We start from the raw sequence: 20606 nt of genomic DNA, 5'->3' as shown, positions 1-20606 counted from the left end.
CTACATACCTGGATCTGTGATAGGAGGACCTGAAACAGTAGATAAACACATTCATGTTGTTGTTGTTGTTATGGACAACTATATATATACACAACATATATATGGGATCACATGAGGATGATGATGAGCAGTTCATGGAGTTGTGACAGTCACTGATTCCTGTGTCAATTTACACAAGAAAATGCTACAAAGGGTATGTCAACATGATGCATCGCGATTTGACGTACAAGAATGAGGTGAAATTGCTGCTTTTTTATCAGTGGTAACCATGTTGAGACACTAAATGATAGTGGTAGAGAAAGTAAAAGACAAGATCAGATTGGTGACTCACCCTAACATGCTTCTAATGAACATGTCAATTAGCATGATTTCAAGGCTATCAAATTTGCATTGACAAGCTTGGGATGTAGAAATGTGGCATGGTTGTGGTGGGATGTGAAAAAGATCAGCAGAAAGAACTCACAGCATAATAGATTCAGATCCTCAACCATGCTGAGTTCAGGCCCAACACCCACTAACTGTGAGCAATCTGTCATAGCGACTGATTTACGACATCCATTGTCTGAAGAACATTTGATTGCAAAGGCTCATTACCCTGGAGCCATGACATCTATATGCCTTGAAAGACTTAATTGCTGTTATTTATTAGATGCTAATGCTATTTGTTAATCCCCATTTTTGTGTACATCGACCGTCTGCCATCCTGAACAGGATGTGCAAGTATGTCACTGATGATTTACTGTTTACATTTATATTTTTTACTTACTAAATGTCAGGTGACCTTGGCTATATAAGCCTTGGTCCAGAGAGGAGAAAAGAAAGGTCTTACCCTTAGCCTAGCTAGGATTAGGCTGGGTGCTCCGGGGCACCTAGACAACAACCACTACCACTATGTGCTGACCAGGCACATAGTGTCTTTTGTATCTATATATCAACATGTATAAAGGAGAACTGTATATACTGCAAGCCATCGTCTCCAAGTTGTCACTTCCTACAGGAACCATACGTCGGCCCCTTGCATATACGAGTATGCAAATTATTCATTAATCAACGTCGGACCGACACGCGTTGTTAAATCCATGGACACTAGCAGGGTACAAGTGTTGTCCCCTTATGATTGGCATGATGATGATTGTACAGCCTTATAGCATGAGGGCTAGGGTTAGGGTTAGGGTTACAGCATGATAGAAGAATACAACAGTTGTCCCACTATCACTGGCATCAAGATGACTGTACAGAATTATAGCATGAGGGTTAGGGTTAGGGTTAGGGTTAGGGTTAGGGTTACAGCATGATAGAAGGATACAACAGTTGTCCCACTATCACTGGCATCAAGATGACTGTACAGAATTATAATATGAGGGTTAGGGTTAGGGTTAGGGTTACAGCATGATAGAAGGATACAGGGTTAGGGTTAGGGTTAGGGTTAGGGTGAGGGTTAGGGTTAGGGTTAGGGTTAGGGTGAGGATTAGGGTTAGGGTGAGGGTGAGGGTTAGGGTGAGGATTAGGGTTAGGGTGAGGGTTAGGGTTAGGGTTAGGGTTAGGGTTAGGGTGAGGGTTACAGCATGATAGAAGGATACAACAGTTGTCCCACTATCACTGGCATCAAGATGACTGTACAGAATTATAACATGAGGGTTAGGGTTAGGTTAGGGTTACAGGATGATAGCAGGATACAAAAGATGTTCCACTGTGTTTGACATCAAGATGATTGCACAGCATTATAGTATGATGCAATGAGGGAGTCAGTCTGGACAGTTTTTATTGTAGTTGACTTTGGTCATCAGTGCTAACAAAAACATGACCAACACAGCATTGGCTGCCAACAGTGTACCAGCACAACATAACCAACACAGCATGGGCCACCAACAGTGTACCAGCACAACATAACCAACACACCATGGGCTACCAACAGTGTACCAGCACAACATGACCAACACAGCATGGTCTTCCAACAGTGTACCAGCACAACATAACCAACACACCATGGGCTACCAACAGTGTACCAGCACAACATGACCAACACAGCATGGGCCACGAGAAGTGTACCAGCACAACATAACCAGCACACCATGGGCTTCCAACAGTGTACCAGCACAACATAACCAACACACCATGGGCTTCCAACAGTGTACCAGCACAACATAACCAACACAGCATGGGCCACGAGAAGTGTACCAGCACAACATAACCAGCACATAATGACTAACACACCATGGGCCACCAACAGTGTACCAACACAACATGACCAACACAGCATGGGCCACCAACAGTGTACCAGCACAACATAACCAACACACCATGGGCTTCCAACAGTGTTCCAACACAACATAACCAGCACAGCATAGGCCACCAACAGTGTACCAACACAACATGACCAACACAGCATAGGCCACCAACAGTGTACCAACACAACATAACCAACACAGCATAGGCCACCAACAGTGTACCAACACAACATGACCAACACAGCATGGGCTTCCAACAGTGTACCAACACAACATAACCAACACACCATGGGCCTCCAACAGTGTACCAGCACAACATAACAAGCACACCATGGGCTACCAACAGTGTACCAGCACAACATAACAAGCACACCATGGGCTTCCAACAGTGTACCAGCACAACATAACCAACACAGCATGGGCCACCAACAGTGTACCAACACAACATAACCAACACAGCATGGGCTTCCAACAGTGTACCAGCACAACATAACCAAAACACCATGGGCCACCAACAGTGTACCAACACAACATAACCAACACAGCATGGGCTTCCAACAGTGTACCAGCACAACATGACCAACACAGAATGGGCCTCCAACAGTGTACCAACACAACATAACCAACACAGCATGGGCTTCCAACAGTGTACCAGCACAACATGACCAACACAGCATGGGCTTCCAACAGTGTACCAGCACAACATGACCAACACAGCATTGGCCTCCAACAGTGTACCAACACAACATAACCAACACAGCATGGGCCTCCAACAGTGTACCAGCACAACATAACAAGCACACCATGGGCTACCAACAGTGTACCAGCACAACATAACAAGCACACCATGGGCCACCAACAGTGTACCAGCACAACATAACCAACACAGCATGGGCCACCAACAGTGTACCAACACAACATAACCAACACAGCATGGGCTTCCAACAGTGTACCAGCACAACATAACCAACACACCATGGGCCACCAACAGTGTACCAACACAACATAACCAACACAGCATGGGCTTCCAACAGTGTACCAGCACAACATGACCAACACAGAATGGGCCTCCAACAGTGAACCAACACAACATAACCAACACAGCATGGGCTTCCAACAGTGTACCAGCACAACATGACCAAGACAGCATGGGCTTCCAACAGTGTACCAGCACAACATGACCAACACAGCATTGGCCTCCAACAGTGTACCAACACAACATAACCAACACAGCATGGGCCACCAACAGTGTACCAGCACAACATGACCAACACACCATGGGCCACCAACAATGTACCAGCACAACATGACCAACACAGCATGGGCTTCCAACAGTGTACCAACACAACATAACCAACACAGCATGGGCTTCCAACAGTGTACCAGCGCAACATAACCAACACACCATGGGCTACCAACAGTGTACCAGCACAACATGACCAACACACCATGGGCCACGAGAAGTGTACCAACACAACATGACCAGCACACCATGGGCTACCAACAGTGTACCAGCACAACAGCAGGATACAAAAGATGTTCCACTGTGTTTGACATCAAGATGATTCCACAGCATTATAGTATGATGCAATGAGGGAGTCAGTCTGGACAGTTTTTATTGTAGTTGACTTTGGTCATCAGTGCTAACAAAAACATGACCAACACAGCATTGGCTGCCAACAGTGTACCAGCACAACATGATCAACACACCATGGGCTACCAACAGTGTACCAGCACAACATGACCAACACAGCGTGGGCCACGAGAAGTGTACCAGCACAACATGACCAGCACACCATGGGCTACCAACAGTGTACCAGCACAACATGACCAACACAGCATGGGCCACCAACAGTGTACCAGCACAACAAGGACCACCAACACACCACGGGTCACCAACAGTGTACCAGCACAACATGACCAACACACCATGGGCCACCAACAGTGTACCAGCAAAACAAGGGCCACCAACACACCATGGGCTACCAACAGTGTGCCTGCACAACAAGGGTGACCAGCACAACAAGGGCCACCAACACACCATGGGCTACCAACAGTGTAGTAGTACAACAAGGCCCACCAACACACCATGGGTCACCAACACACCATGGGCTACTAACGGTGTACCAGCACAACAAGGGCCACCAACACACCATGGGCTACCAACAGTGTGCCTGCACAACAAGGGCCACCAGCACAACAAGGGCCACCAACACACCATGGGCTACCAACAGTGTACCAGCACACCATGGGTCACCAACACACCATGGGCTACCAACAGTGTACCAGCACAACAAGGGCCACCAACACACCATGGGTCACCAACACACCATTGGCTACTAACAGTGTACCAGCACAACAAGGGCCACCAACACACCATGGGCTACCAACAGTGTAGTAGTACAAGAAGGGCTACCAACACACCATGGGTCACCAACACACTATGGGCCACCAACACACCATGGGCTACTAACAGTGTACCAGCACAACAAGGGCCACCAACACACCATGGGCTACCAACAGTGTAGAAGTACAACATGACCAATACCGCATGAGACACCAACAGTGTACCAGCACAACATGACCAGCACAACATAGGCCACCAACAGTGTACAAGCAGAACATGGGCCACCAACAATGTACCAGCACAACATGGGCCACCAACAGTGTACCAGCACAACATGGGCCACCAACAGTGTACAAGCACAACAAAGGCCACCAACAATGTACCAGCACAACATGGGCCACTAACAATGTACCAGCACAACATGGGCCCCTAACAATGTACCAGCACAACATGGGCCACTAACAATGTACCAGCACAACATGGGCCACCAACAGTGTACCAGCACAACATGACCAATACAGCATGAGCTACCAACAGTGTACTAGCACAACACAACATGAAGAAACAACTCTAAGTAGCTCTCTGAGAGGAATAGCTTCAGATCCCAAGAGTCACTCACTACCAGAATCATTATTAAGAGTATTACTACACAATGTCAGGCAGCTGTCTGATTAGAGGGAGTCACGATCATTGTAAGAATTCATTCCTAACCTTAAATCTTTCATGTTACATATCTGTTTAAAAAACAAGTCATAACCACTGATTTCCCATTAAACTCATGTGATCCCTGATTTATTCCAATTGCAGTCCTACTGACCAGCATTACACCACTTACACTTTAATTATTTTTTATAAAGATTCTAGACCTTCAAATTATCTTTTAATTGTTTTAAAGAAATACATGAATCTTCAAATTAAAAGAAAACTGCAAATAATTACTTTTCCCAAAAGTATGAGCATTAACAGTTTTGTGTTGACAACAAGTAAGCAATACTAATGTCTCACCAAACACATTCAGCTGCACCTTCCTGCGCAGCTTCTCCGGCGTTGTGATCTGGCACTCATACATCCCGGCATGCAGGGGCAGGACATTTTTTATCATGAGGTTCCAGTCGGAAACCTCCTCACTTTTCTCGATGTGGTCCACTGTGATGCTACGATCCTTCACCCACGTCATTGTCCCGATTGTTGTCATGTGACCCTTGTCGACACGCTTCCAGCCCACCTGTGTCCAAAGATAGAAGCATTTCACAAAACAGATCGTGTCACTTGTAATTGTAAAACAAGACACCAATATTCTCAAGGCAAGGATCACCAGTAGACTCATGGTAATGACACCAATATATTCACAGTAATGTCACTAATAGATTCATGGTCACCAATACATTCATGGTCCCTTGCCATATGATACTAGTGACATTGGTAATAGTGTGTAGTGTGTCCCTTGTCATATTATACTATCTGACATTGGTAGTAGTGTGTAGTGTGTCCCTTGCCATATTATACTTTCTGACATTGGTAGTAGTGTGTAGTGTGTCCCTTGCCATATTATGCTATCTGACATTGGTAGTAGTGTGTAGTGTGTCCCTTGTCATATTATACTATCTGACATGGGTAGTAGTGTGTAGTGTGTCCCTTGTCATATTATACTATCTGACATTGGTAGTAGTGTGTAGTGTGTCCCTTGTCATATTATACTATCTGACATTGGTAGTAGTGTGTAGTGTGTCCCTTGCCATATTATGCTATCTGACATTGTTAGTAGTGTGTAGTGTGTCCCTTGCCATATTATACTGTCTGACATTGGTAGTAGTGTGTAGTGTGTCCCTTGCCATATTATACTATCTGACATTGTTAGTAGTGTGTAGTGTGTCCCTTGTCATATTATACTATCTGACATTGGTAGTAGTGTGTAGTGTGTCCCTTGTCATATTATACTATCTGACATTGTTAGTAGTGTGTAGTGTGTCCCTTGTCATATTATACTATCTGACATTGGTAGTAGTGTGTAGTGTGTCCCTTGCCATATTATATTATCTGACATTGGTAGTAGTGTGTAGTGTGTCCCTTGTCATATTATACTATCTGACATTGGTAGTAGTGTGTAGTGTGTCCCTTGTCATATTATACTATCTGACATTGTTAGTAGTGTGTAGTGTGTCCCTTGTCATATTATACTATCTGACATTGGTAGTTGTGTGTAGTGTGTCCCTTGTCATATTATACTATCTGACATTGTTAGTAGTGTGTAGTGTGTCCCTTGTCATATTATACTATCTGACATTGGTAGTAGTGTGTAGTGTGTCCCCTGGCACTACACTTATACCAGCCATGTGTTTTTCACACATCATAATCTACCAATGGCTCCTAGGCCTCGGCTTCACTGCACCCACACTGACAGCACGAAATGCCTTGACCAAAGCCCAAACAGGAACAAAAACAAGCAGAGGATATTCTATCAGAGATCACTTTATCAGTCTAACTTTGGACAGATGTAATTCCATTCTAATATACCAGAGAGACAGTTGCCATCTCTCATGTGAACTAAAACCTTCATGCTCTGCACTGATGAAACTCTCTGTTATTAATCAATACCTCTATGTTTCCCTCACTCTTGTGTACAATAAATTCCCAAAGTACCTCAGAAATAATGATATTATGGTGTCCAAGGATCACAGATAAGATAAAAATCATTTGCCAGAAAAAACATAAAAGCTGTATTTTGATTTTGAAGTTTACGACTGTTAAGTTGAGTGGTATTGGTGCCGTGTGGCACAGCACAATGTCCGACTTCAGCATCACTGATGGCTGCAATGTCAGATAGTGCCAATACTAGAACTTGTCACTTTATGAAATGAGCCACAAACTATATGTCTAGCCACCAGGGGGCAGTATTAAATCTCACTTTCACAGAAGACATCATGCGGCAACTTGTTATAATATAATAACAGGATTGTATCCGACTTTGACAAATATATAATGGAAGGGACACATGAACTGGCAAACTAATGACTACTAAATCAGCCCATGGTTTTACACTTGAATGTTATAAACTCGCCTTTTTATATCAGTCTTATGTTGGTCAAAAGTCAAAATCTTTTTAACATAAAAATTCCATGGCATGAATCTAACCTGCAGCCTCACATATCACGTATAGTTTTGTAACTATCTTCCCACTCACCTGCTGAGGCAGGTGATGAAATAGTTCACTCATGTGACATGTCACCAACTTCAGCTGTGTGCATGCTGCACATGGTCTTTCTCTAACACGCTTTTATCACATTCCTTTTATACCATGACACACTTTATTGTTTCACTAGAAAGTATCCTGATATCTTCTTATTCTTTCTGGTATTTCTTGTATTTAGAAAGAAATAATTTGCATAAAAAGAGACTCTGAGGTCTTGACCATATTGCTGCACTCAGCAATATTACAGCTACATGTTGGCAGTGTGTAAATTATCGAGTCTGGACCAGGCAATGTAATTTATCAATGCAGGTGGAGGGGGGTTGACCATTACAAGTGGAGCAGGGTTGATCGTTACAGGTGGAGGGGGGTTGATCGTTACAGGTGGAGGGCGGTTTATTGTTACAGGTGGAGGGGGTTGACCATTACAGATGGGGTGGGGGGGGGGTTGACCATTACAGGTGGAGGGGGGTTGATCGTTACAGGTGGAGGGGTTGACCATTACAAGTGGAGCAGGGTTGATCGTTACAGGTGGAGGGGGGTTGATCATTACAGGTGGAGGGCGGTTGATTGTTACAGGTGGAGGGGGGGTTGACCATTACAGGTGGAGGGGGTTGACCATTACAGGTGGAGGGGGGTTGATCATTACAGGTGGAGGGCGGTTGATTGTTACAGGTGGAGGGGGGGGTTGACCATTACAGGTGGAGGGGGTTGACCATTACAGATGGGGGTGGGGGGGTTGACCATTACAGGTGGAGGGGGGTTGATCATTACAGGTGGAGGTGGGTTGATCATTACAGATGGAGGGGGTTGACCATTACTGGTGGAGGGGGGGGTGATGATTACAGGTGGAGGGGGGTTGATCGTTACAGGTGGAGGGGGGTTGACGATTACAGGTGGAGGGGGTTGACCATTACAGATGGGGGTGGGGGGTTGACCATTACAGGTGGAGGGGGGTTGATCATTACAGGTGGAGGGGGGTTGACCATTACAAGTGGAGCAGGGTTGATCGTTACAGGTGGAGGGGGGTTGATCATTACAGGTGGAGGGCGGTTGATTGTTACAGGTGGAGGGGGGGTTGACCATTACAGGTGGAGGGGGTTGACCATTACAGATGGGGGTGGGGGGGTTGACCATTACAGGTGGAGGGGGGTTGATCATTACAGGTGGAGGGCGGTTGATTGTTACAGGTGGAGGGGGGGTTGACCATTACAGGTGGAGGGGGTTGACCATTACAGATGGGGGTGGGGGGGTTGACCATTACAGGTGGAGGGGGGTTGATCATTACAGGTGGAGGTGGGTTGATCATTACAGATGGAGGGGGTTGACCATTACTGGTGGAGGGGGGGGGTGATGATTACAGGTGGAGGGGGGTTGATCGTTACAGGTGGAGGGGGGTTGACCATTACAGGTGGAGGGGGGGTTGACGATTACGGGTGGAAGGCGGTTGATTGTTACAGGGGGTTGACCATTACAGGAGGAGGGGGTTGACCATTACAGGTGGAGGGGGGTTGACCATTACAGGAGGAGGGGGTAGACCATTACAGGTGGAGGGGGGTTGATCATTACAGATGGGGGGTGGGGGGTTGATCGTTGCAAGTGGAGGGGGATTGATCGTTACAGATGGAGGGGGTTGACCATTACAGATGGGAGGGGGGTTGATCGTTGCAAGTGGAGGGGGTTGACCATTACAGATGGGGGTGGGGGGTTGACCATTACAGGTGGAGGGGGGTTGATCCTTACAGGTGGAGGGGGTTGACCATTACAAGTGGAGCAGGGTTGATCGTTACAGGTGGAGGGGGGTTGATCATTACAGGTGGAGGGGGGGTTGATCATTACAGATGGGGGGTGGGGGGTTGATCGTTGCAAGTGGAGGGGGATTGATCGTTACAGGTGGAGGGGGGTTGACCATTACAGATGGGAGGGGGGCTGATCGTTGCAAGTGGAGGGGGGTTGATCGTTACAGGTGGAGGGGGGTTGATCGTTACAGGTGGAGGGCGGTTTATTGTTACAGGTGGAGGGGATTGACCATTACAGATGGGGGTGGGGGGGTTGACCATTACAGGTGGAGGGGGGTTGATCGTTACAGGTGGAGGGGGTTGATCGTTACAGGTGGACGGAGGTTGATCGTTACAGATGGAGGGGGTTGACGATTACAGGTGGAGGGGTGTTGACGATTACAGGTGGAGAAGGGTTGATCGTTACAGGTGGAGGGGGGTTGATCATTACAGGTGGAGGGGGGTTGATCGTTACAGGTGGAGGGGGGTTGATCATTACAGGTGGAGGGGGGTTGATCGTTACAGGTGGTGTGGGGTTGATTGTTACAGGTGGAGGGGGGTTGATCGTTACAGGTACACACAGGTGGTGGAAGGACCCATGACCACCCAATACTGACTGTCTGGAATGCCGCACTCCGGACCATGATCAGCCCCTCTGTCCCAGGACCTGCCTACAATATCCAGTCATGTTAAGGTAAAGGAGGGGACATGTTTGAATAAGGTGCTGCAATTCGCATGTCAACTGGACAAGCCAGCTACCTCTGATCATGGGTTGGAATCCCAGATTCTGCCAATCAACACCATGCCTATGCTCATGGGTTTCTGCAAACGTCAAAGATCATGGTGGGGGAAACCAGAAATGGGCTTCACGCATTGTACCCATGTGGGGAAACGAACCCGGGTCCTAGGTGTGATGAGAGAACGCTTCAACCACTAAGCTACCCGAGAGCCCCTTTCACCGATCAACCTTATATAAGATATGTTAAGATTGTTGTAAGTTTATTTGTAGTGAATATCGGTCGCAGCAAATGAATGAACTCATGTAAAATGTTGAGTGTGTTAGAGGACAGAAGACAGAGGATGTGTTCTTAGAGGTATCTCCTGTAGTTGTTTCTAAACAAAAAAGACATGATCCTGGCATGTACCTGGGAGATCTGAGGCCTTTTACAACCTGACTTCCATCTCATCTACATAACAAGTGTGGATTTGAAACCTGTCTAAAATCCACCAATTACTGCCCGCTGCCCACACTATTCTGGACTCCAGATGGAAGACATGGGCCAGTGACACATTCTGCACATTGGTGAATGCCTCACAATGTAGCGTCGGCTACAGTGTTATATGGCAGTGTATTTTTTTGTTCAATAATGACTGTAACTGTGTTACATTGTTTCTGCTGACATTCGGTAAAAGCTCATTGCATTGTTTTGGGGCAGTGAGACAGACATGTGGTACTCTTCAATGTAAGCAGTCGTCAGGAAGGTACTATACTTAGATACTGGTGTGGTGTGTAGATGTGTCAATTATTCATAATCTTGAGGGGTCATTTATTGATTTCACAATTTACTTTTGTATGAACCGATTTCAAGTTAACCTTTGTGTTTGAATTTGGAAATCACCTCGTACGCAATAGTCATTAGATATAGTCATTAGATGTAGTCATTAGATATAGTCATAAGATATAGTCATTCGATATAGTCATTAGATATAATCATTAGATATAGTCATTAGATATAATCATTAGATATAGTCATTAGATATAATCATTAGATATAGTCATTAGATATAATCATTAGATATAGGCATTAGACATAGTCATTAGATATAGTCATTAGATATAATCATTAGATATAATCATTAGATATAGGCATTAGATATAATCATTAGATATAATCATTAGATATCATCATTAGATATAATCATTAGATATAGTCATTAGATATAGTCATTAGATATAATCATTAGATATAATCATTAGATATAGTCATTAGATAAAGTCATTAGATATAGTCATTAGATATAGTCATTAGATATAACCATTAGATATAGTCATTAGATATGCAGACTCCCGCCCCTCTTACGGAGAATAACTTCCTGGCAAGAAGGCAACACACAAACATCCCACTCATCATGCCAGATATGTCTATAGTTCCTTTCTGGGTTGAAATGCTGGAAATTATTGCCTTTCATCTAATCCTTTTTGTGGAGAATAAAACAGAAAGAAGCAAACAATGTGTCTACTCTCCCTTCACGGCAATCTGCCCTCATTAATGCGCAGGTCTTTTCAGGATAGTATGGCACAGAGGTATTACCTGCAATCACACCTGAGCTCCTGCAGGCGCTGGCTATTACAAAGGAATTATGAACCCGTATAGAGCTAAATGTCAGCTAATATTGGATGAGATTGTTAACCAGTGGGGCAGTTTGTCACATGGTGGGTTTTACTCAGAGCTGGATGTCTGATTTCATCATTATTCATAGGTGGATTCTTCTTCTTTTGAAGAAATAAAAAAAGACATTACAGAGAAACTTGTATCTATGAATTCCTGCAACTTGACAAAAGTCCCTCCATATTTGTCCTGTGTCAGAGGTGAAATGGTCCCTCCATATTTGTCCTGAATCAGTACCACATGGACTAACGATGAATTGTAAAGGGTGCATTAAATAAAATTGAATAGTAAAATTGACGAAAGAGACTGAAACAGCGATGAAAAGAGTGTATAAAATGAGCATAAGATAAGTAAAAATTGAGCAAAAAAAGAGTATAAAATGAGAAAAAAATGAGTATAAAATGAGTATAAAATAAGCAAAAAATGAGCATAAAATGAGTAAAAAATGAGTATAAAATGAGTATAAAATGAGTATAAAATAAGCAAAAAATGAGCATAAAATGAGTAAAAATGAGCAAAAAGAGCATAAAATGAGCACAAAAGGAGTATAAAATGAGCATAAAATGAGTATAAAATGATCAAAATATGAGTATAAAATGAGTATAAAATGAGCATAAAATGAAAATAAAATGAGCATGAAAAGAGTATGCAATTACTGAATACAAAATTATTCTCATGAACAAGGTTTATTTAATCCCACACCAATGTAAGAAAAAGTTGACATATTTAACAAATATGTTTAATAAATTTTAGAGACACAGATGAACTCACACTGCAATTGAGATCAATACATCATAGCTTACTGTTGAGAACCTCTTCAAAAAGCACAGGAAACCTACATTACATCGCACTTAATACACTTAATACACTTGAGAGACATGAGAGTACAAATACATGGTATCGCTGTGCAGCAGGGAGACATGGAAACAGGAGGAATGGCTGGGCGAGATGTGACAGTACAAATACACAGTATTGCTGTGCAGCAGGGAGACATGGAAACAGGAGGAATGGCTGGGCAAGATGTGACAGTACAAACATGGAAACAGGAGGAATGGCTGGGCGAGAGAGGTGACCGAACAAATACGTGGTATTGCTGTACAGCAGGGAGACATGGAAACAGGCGGAATGGCTGGGCAAGAGATGTGACAGTACAAATACACAGTATTGCTGTGCAGCAGGGAGACATGGAAACAGGAGGAATGGCTGGGCAAGAGATGTGACAGTACAAATACACAGTATTGCTGTACAGCAGGGAGACATGGAAACAGGAGGAATGGCTGGGCAAGAGATGTGACAGTACAAACATGGAAACAGGAGGAATGGCTGAGTGTTGTATACATTACATGGAGGGTGTTGTATACATTACATGGAGGGTGTTGTATACATTACATGGAGAGTGTTGTACACATTACATGGAGGGTGTTGTATACATTACATGGAGAGTGTTGTACACATTACATGGAGGGTGTTGTATACATTACATGGAGGGAGTTGTATACATTACATGGAGAGTGTTGTACACATTACATGGAGGGTGTTGTATACATTACATGGAGGGTGTTGTACACACTACATGGATAGAGCTGTACACATTACATGGAGGGTGTTGTATACATTACATGGAGGGTGTTGTATACATTACATGGAGGTGGTGTACACATTACATGGAGGGTGTTGTATACGTTACATGGAGGGTGTTGTATACATTACATTGGGGTGTTGTATACATTACATGGAGGGTGTTGTATACATTACATGGAGGGTGTTGTATACATTACATTGAGGGTGTTGTATACATTACATGGAGGGTGTTGTACACATTACCTGGGGGGTGTTGTATACATTACATGGAGGGTGTTGTATACATTACATGGTGAGTGTTGTACACATTACATGGAGGGCGTTGTATACATTACATGGAGGGTGGTGTATACATTACATGGGGGTGTTGTATACATTACACGGAGGGTGTTGTATACATTACATGGAGAGTGTAGTATACATTACGTGGAGGGTGTTGTATACATTACATGGAGAGTGTTGTATACATTACATGGAGGGTGTCGTACACATTACATGGAGAGTGTAGTATACATTACATGGAGGGTGTTGTATACATTACATGGAGAGTGTTGTATACATTACATGGAGGGTGTTGTATACATTACATGGAGAGTGTAGTATACATTACATGGAGGGTGTTGTACACATTACCTGGGGGGTGTTGTATACATTACATTGAGGGTGTTGTATACATTACATGGAGAGTGTTGTACACATTACATGGAGGGCGTTGTATACATTACATGGGGGTGTTGTATACATTACATGGGGGTGTTGTACACATTACATGGAGGGTGTTGTATACATTACATGGAGGGTGTTATATACATTACATGGAGGGTGTTGTATACATTACATGGAGGGTGTTGTATACATTACATGGAGGGTGTTGTATACATTACATGGAGGGTGTTGTATACATTACATGGGGGGTGTTGTATACATTACATGGAGGGTGTTGTATACATTACATGGAGGGTGTTGTATACATTACATGGAGGGTGTTGTATACATTACATGGGGTTGTTGTATACATTACATGGAGGGTGTTGTATACATTACATGGAGGGTGTTGTATACATTACATAGGGGTGTTGTATACATTACATGGAGGGTGTTGTATGCATTACATGGAGGGTGTTGTATACATTACAAGGAGGGTGTTGTATACATTACATAGGGGTGTTGTATACATTACATGGAGGGTGTTGTATGCATTACATGGAGGGTGTTGTATACATTACATGAAGAGTGTTGTACACATTACATGGAGGGCGTTGTATACATTACATGGGGGTGTTGTATACATTACATGGAGGGTGTTGTATACATTACAAGAGGGTGTTGTATACATTACATGGAGGGTGTTATATACATTACATGGAGGGTGCTGTACACATTACATGGAGGGTGTTGTATACATTACATGGAGAGTGTTGTACACATTACATGAAGGGTGTTGTATACATTACATGGAAGGTGTTGTATACATTACATGGCGGGCGTTGTATACATGACATGGAGAGTGTTGTACACATTACATGGAGGGTGTTGTATACATTACATGAAAGGTGTTGTATACATTACATGGAGGGTGTTGTATACATTACATGGAGGGTGTTGTATACATTACATGGAGGGTGTTGTATACATTACATGGAGAGTGTTGTATACATTACATGGAGGGTGTTGTATACATTACGTGGAGAGTGTTGTACACATTACATGGAGGGCGTTGTATACATTACATTGAGGGTGTTGTATACATTACATGGAGGGTGTTGTATACATTACATGGAGGGTGTTGTATACATTACATGGAGGGTGTTGTATACATTACATGGAGGGTGCTGTATACATTACATGAAGGGCGTTTACACATTACATGGAGGGTGTTGTATACATTACATGGGGGTGCTGTACACATTACATGGAGGGTGCTGTACACATTGCATGAGGGTGTTGTATACATTACATGGAGGGTGGTGTATACATTACATGGAGAGTGTTGTACACATTACATGGAGGGTGCTGTATACATTACATGGAGGGTGTTGTACACATTACATGGATAGAGCTGTACACATTACGTAGAGGGGAATGTCCGAGTAACTCTCCATGTCTTACAAATGATGGAGGAGAGGCCCTGCAGGAGCCAAGGCCAATTGTTTTAAGAGAATAGAGTTACAAGGATATTCCCCTACTTAAAACTCATCCCTACTTTTACCCTTTGACAAAATATTCTGTTGTGGAAAATATTTGAAAAATAAACCAGAACTCTTTGTAGACTGTATTTATACGTGAGTCGCCCTTGCGTGATGCACGAGGAATACATTCTCTGCCACTGTTGCACGTGCACCAAGCTCCGTCGTGAGCTGACATTTACAATGCATGGTTCATGGCTCTTCATAATTTCCTTGAGTCCAGAACTAGTTTTCATCAATCGCTTGCACATTGTCAACACATGCTGACAGGAATGACAGGAAATATAGAGCCCCGAACAAGGATATGTAATACATCACTTGATTTGTTTTTTCTCATCAAGGTTTATCTTATTGCTATAAAGATAAACATTGTTGCTGGTAACATTATGAGAATATTTTATAGTTAATTTCACACCATACCTTCATGTGCCACCATAGCTGAGGTTGACAATTACACATCCTCAAATCAAACGATGTGACACGTTTTTGTAAAAAGATTGACATTATTTACTTGTCAATAAATGTAAAATGTAGTTCAGTCTATTCCAAGTGGAAATTTATTCAAATGTTGGTTCAAGATAACGTATAGTTGACGAACAACTCTCCATTCCTGAACAATAATGGAGCTTTCAAACAAAAGAAAGATGTCACAGATGTGTTTTAAATGAAAGGTGCTGGACACATAGCACGCAATGTCAGTGTACTGACTGGATGCACTACAGAGAATGACTGACCAGAAGTCTTGTCTGCCAGAATACTGTGAATACCATTAGCCTGAATTCTTTACCTGAATCACTAAGTTAATCCTCTTATTCTAGCTAAGTGCTGGATTGATCTGCCATAACAAGGAATGTGCCAAGTATGTTGTGGAGCCACCTTGGCTAGACTGGCACTCATTATCTCATGGAAATGGAGAAACTCAATTTTCCAAATGGTGAAGTTAAAACCAAGCAGAAAGTCAGTATTCAGTTGACAAGATATTGTCCAGTATGGTTTAATATTGTCCTGTATTGTTCAGTATTGTCCAGCAGGAAACAACTATTGTTAACAGGTCAGTGTGATCCGAGATGTTCAACATTACAAGCCATGAATGACTAGAGCACTGGGCTCTTGCATAAATCAACAACCAATGACACATGATCATCAAACATGCATCCCCAAAACATGAAACACACCCTTCCCTGAGGCAATATATCATCAAACATACATCCCCAAAACATGAAACACACCCTTCACTGAAGCAATATATCATCAAACATACATCCCCTAAACGTGAAACGCACCCTTCCCTGAAGCAATATATCATCAAACATACATCCCCTAAACATGAAACACACCCTTCACTGAAGCAATATATCATCAAACATACATCCCCTAAACATGAAACACACCCTTCCATGAGGCAATATATCATAAAACATACATCCCCTAAATAGGATACACACCCTTCACTGAAGCAATATATCATCAAACATACATCCCCTGAACATGAAACACACCCTCCAGTGAAGCAATATATCATCAAACATACATCCCCTGAACATGAAACACACCCTTCACTGAAGCAATATATCATCAAACATACATCCCCTAAACGTGAAACACACCCTTCCCTGAGGCAATATATCATCAAACATACATCCCCTAAACATGAAACACACCCTTCACTGAAGCAATATATCATCAAACATACATCCCCTAAACGTGAAACACACCCTTCCCTGAGGCAATATATCATCAAACATACATCCCCTAAACATGAAACACACCCTTCCCTGAAGCAATATATCATCACCCATACATCCCAATACATGATACACACCCTTAACTGTAGCAATATATCACCCTCATGTATCTCTAAACATGATACACATCCTTTACTGTAGCAATATATCATCACCCACACATACATCCCCTAAACATCATACACAACCTTCCCTGCAACAATATATCATCACCCATACATCCCTAAACTGTAAATAATGATACACATCTCCACAGGTAGAATATCACTACAGATATATATATCTGAAGTGCACTCCACTCTCCTGGATTTTCCCACCTCCCCCAAATCTTGCAACATGGAATTAATCTTTAATCATTCAGCACTGATAATAATGAACAAATAGAATTGGTATTCAAGATTTTCCTTGCACAAACACTACATTATCTTAACAATGATACACAGTGGGGAATGGATAATACCATTACGATGTGTAATAAAAACTGTTCTGTCTGACAGATTCATTCAGGGCCTAGCACTGTATGCATTGTTAATGTCCCCCCCGAGACAGTGTCTGTACACAGATTAATTTGATATCCCACTAAACAGTGAGGTGTTAATTGTGTTCCTAATTGTTCCTGAGTTGTTTTACATCGGCTGTCTTTCAAGACCATGCATGTGATCATTACACAATGATTGAAGGTGCTGTTAAAGGAGCTTATGCTGACTCAGCATATAGACAATTAATGAATTGCATCAAATTTCAAAGACAGATTAGATATGCACTACGTGTCCACATCATTGAGGTTTGCTCAAGTGTTTAATAACTGCACATGGGTCAAGCATGTTTGAATGTTACACACCAGGACGTTAGCAATCACTGATGAGTCACATGAAGTTCAGCCTTACTTGGCTTTAGTGGCACAATGTCAATAGTAATCACTGTGCGGATGCTTGTTGTGACTGGGGTTTAACACTGCAGTGAACAGTATTTCTGTTATATCACAGCATGTAAGCTGCATGTGGCAAGAATGGATGCAAGCCCTAAAACATAACAAAATTCTAGAACTTTACCATACCCTAGAAGTTTACCATACCCAAGAACATCACCACAACCTAGAACTTTACCATACCCTAGAACCTTACCATACCCTAGAAATTTACAACATCCTAGAACTTTATCATACCCAAGAGCATCACCACATCCTAGAACTTTACCATACCCAAGAACATCACCACATCCTAGATCTTTACAACTTCCTGGAACTTTACCATACCCTCAAACCTAACCTTACCCTAGAACTTTACAACATCCAAGAACTTTACCATGTCCTGGAACTTTACCACATCCTAGAACTTTATCCAAACCTAGAACTTTACCATACCCTAGAACATCGCCAAATCCTAGAATTGTAACATACCTTAAAACTTTACCATACCCTAGAACATTACCACATCCTTGAACTTCAACACATCCTAGATCTTTACCATACCGAAGAACCTTACCATACCCTGGAACTTTACATCATCCTAGAACATTACCATACCCTGAAACTTTACCATACTCAAGAACATCACCACATCCTAGAACTTTACCATACCCAAGAACATCATCACATCCTAGAATCTTACCATACCCGAGAACTTTACCATACCCAAGAACCTTACCATACACTTGAACTTTACAACATCCTAGAACCTTACCATGCGCTAGAACTCACCACATCCTAAAACCTTACGATACCCCAGAACTTTCCATACCCAAGAGCATCACCACATCCTATAAACTTACCATACCCTAGTACCTGACCATACCCTAGAAATTTACAACATCCTAGAACTTTACCATACCCTAGAACCTTACCGTAGCCTAGAACTTTACCATACCCTGGAACTTTACCATATCCTGGAACTTTACCATACCCAAGAAGATCACTACATCCTTGAACTTTACCACATCCAAGAACTTAACCATACCCTAGAACATCACAAATTCCTAGAATTGTAACATACTCTAGAACTTTACCACATCCTAGAACTTTACCATACCCTAGAACCTTACCATAGCCTAGAACATTACCATACCCAAGAACATCACCACATCCTAGAACTTTGCCATACCCAAGAACATCACCACATCCTAGATCTTTACAACATCCTGGAACTTTACTATAACCAAGAACCTAACCATACCCAAGAACTTTACCATACCCTAGAACCATACCTTACCCTAGAACTTTACAACATCCAAGAACTTTAACATATCCTGAAACTTTACCACATCCTAGAACTTTGCCATACACTGGAACTTTACCATTCCCTTGAACCTTACCCTACTCTGAACTTTACCACATCCAAGAACTTTAACATATCCTGGAACTTTACCACATCATAGAACTTTGCCATACACTGGAACTTTACCATTCCCTTGAACCTTACCCTACTCTGGAACTTTACCACATCCTAGATCTTTACCATACTCTGGAACTTTACCAAACCCTAGAACTGTATAACATCCTAAATCTTTACTATATCCTGGAACTTTACCATACCCAAGAACATCACCACATCCTTGAACTTTACCACGTCCAAGAACTTTACCATACCCTAGAACATCGCAAATTCCTAGGAATTGTAACATACCCTAGAACTTTACCACATCCTCAAACTTTACCATAGCCTGGAAGTTTATCATACCCAAGAACCTTACCATGCCCTAGAACTTTACAACATCCTAGATCTTTACCATACCCTGGAACTTTACCATACCCAAGAACATCACCACATCCTAAAACCCTACCATACCCTGGAACTTTACCACATCCCAGATCTTCACCATATCCTGGAACTTTACCATACCCAAGAACATCACCACATCTTAGAACTTTACCACATTAGAAAACTTTATCCTACCCTAGATCATTGCTAAATCCTAGAATTGAAACATACCCTAGAACTTTGCCATACCCTAGAACTTTACCACATCATAGAACTTCAACACACACTAGATCTTTACCATACCCTGGAACTTAACCATACCCAAGAACATGACCACACCTTAGGACTTTACCACATCCTAGAACCTTACCATACCCTAGAACATAGCAAAATCCTAGAATTGTAACATATCCTAGAACTTTACCATACCCTAGAACGTTACTACATCCTAGAACTTTACCATATCCT

At 42.6% G+C, this 20606-nt stretch overlaps 1 protein-coding gene across 4 annotated transcripts in view; it reads right to left on the bottom strand.

The window, feature by feature from the left end:
* The window catches only part of LOC139470447 (kin of IRRE-like protein 2), a 323048-nt gene that overhangs the window by 44223 nt on the left and 258219 nt on the right, over positions 1-20606 (bottom strand). For all 4 annotated transcript variants that reach the window (XM_071252857.1, XM_071252870.1, XM_071252879.1 and 1 more), the window contains 2 exons: positions 5581-5800; positions 9-29 (listed from right to left, as the gene is read on the bottom strand). In XM_071252857.1, coding sequence (XP_071108958.1) covers positions 9-29; positions 5581-5800 — 241 coding nt within the window. The remainder of the gene's footprint in view (positions 1-8; positions 30-5580; positions 5801-20606) is intronic.

Source organism: Haliotis cracherodii, unplaced genomic scaffold (assembly GCF_022045235.1).
Source record: "Haliotis cracherodii isolate W230 unplaced genomic scaffold, xgHalCrac1.p SCAF_1, whole genome shotgun sequence".
NCBI classification, from domain to species: domain Eukaryota; kingdom Metazoa; phylum Mollusca; class Gastropoda; order Lepetellida; family Haliotidae; genus Haliotis; species Haliotis cracherodii.
This window is presented reverse-complemented; position numbering and strand designations above follow the sequence as displayed.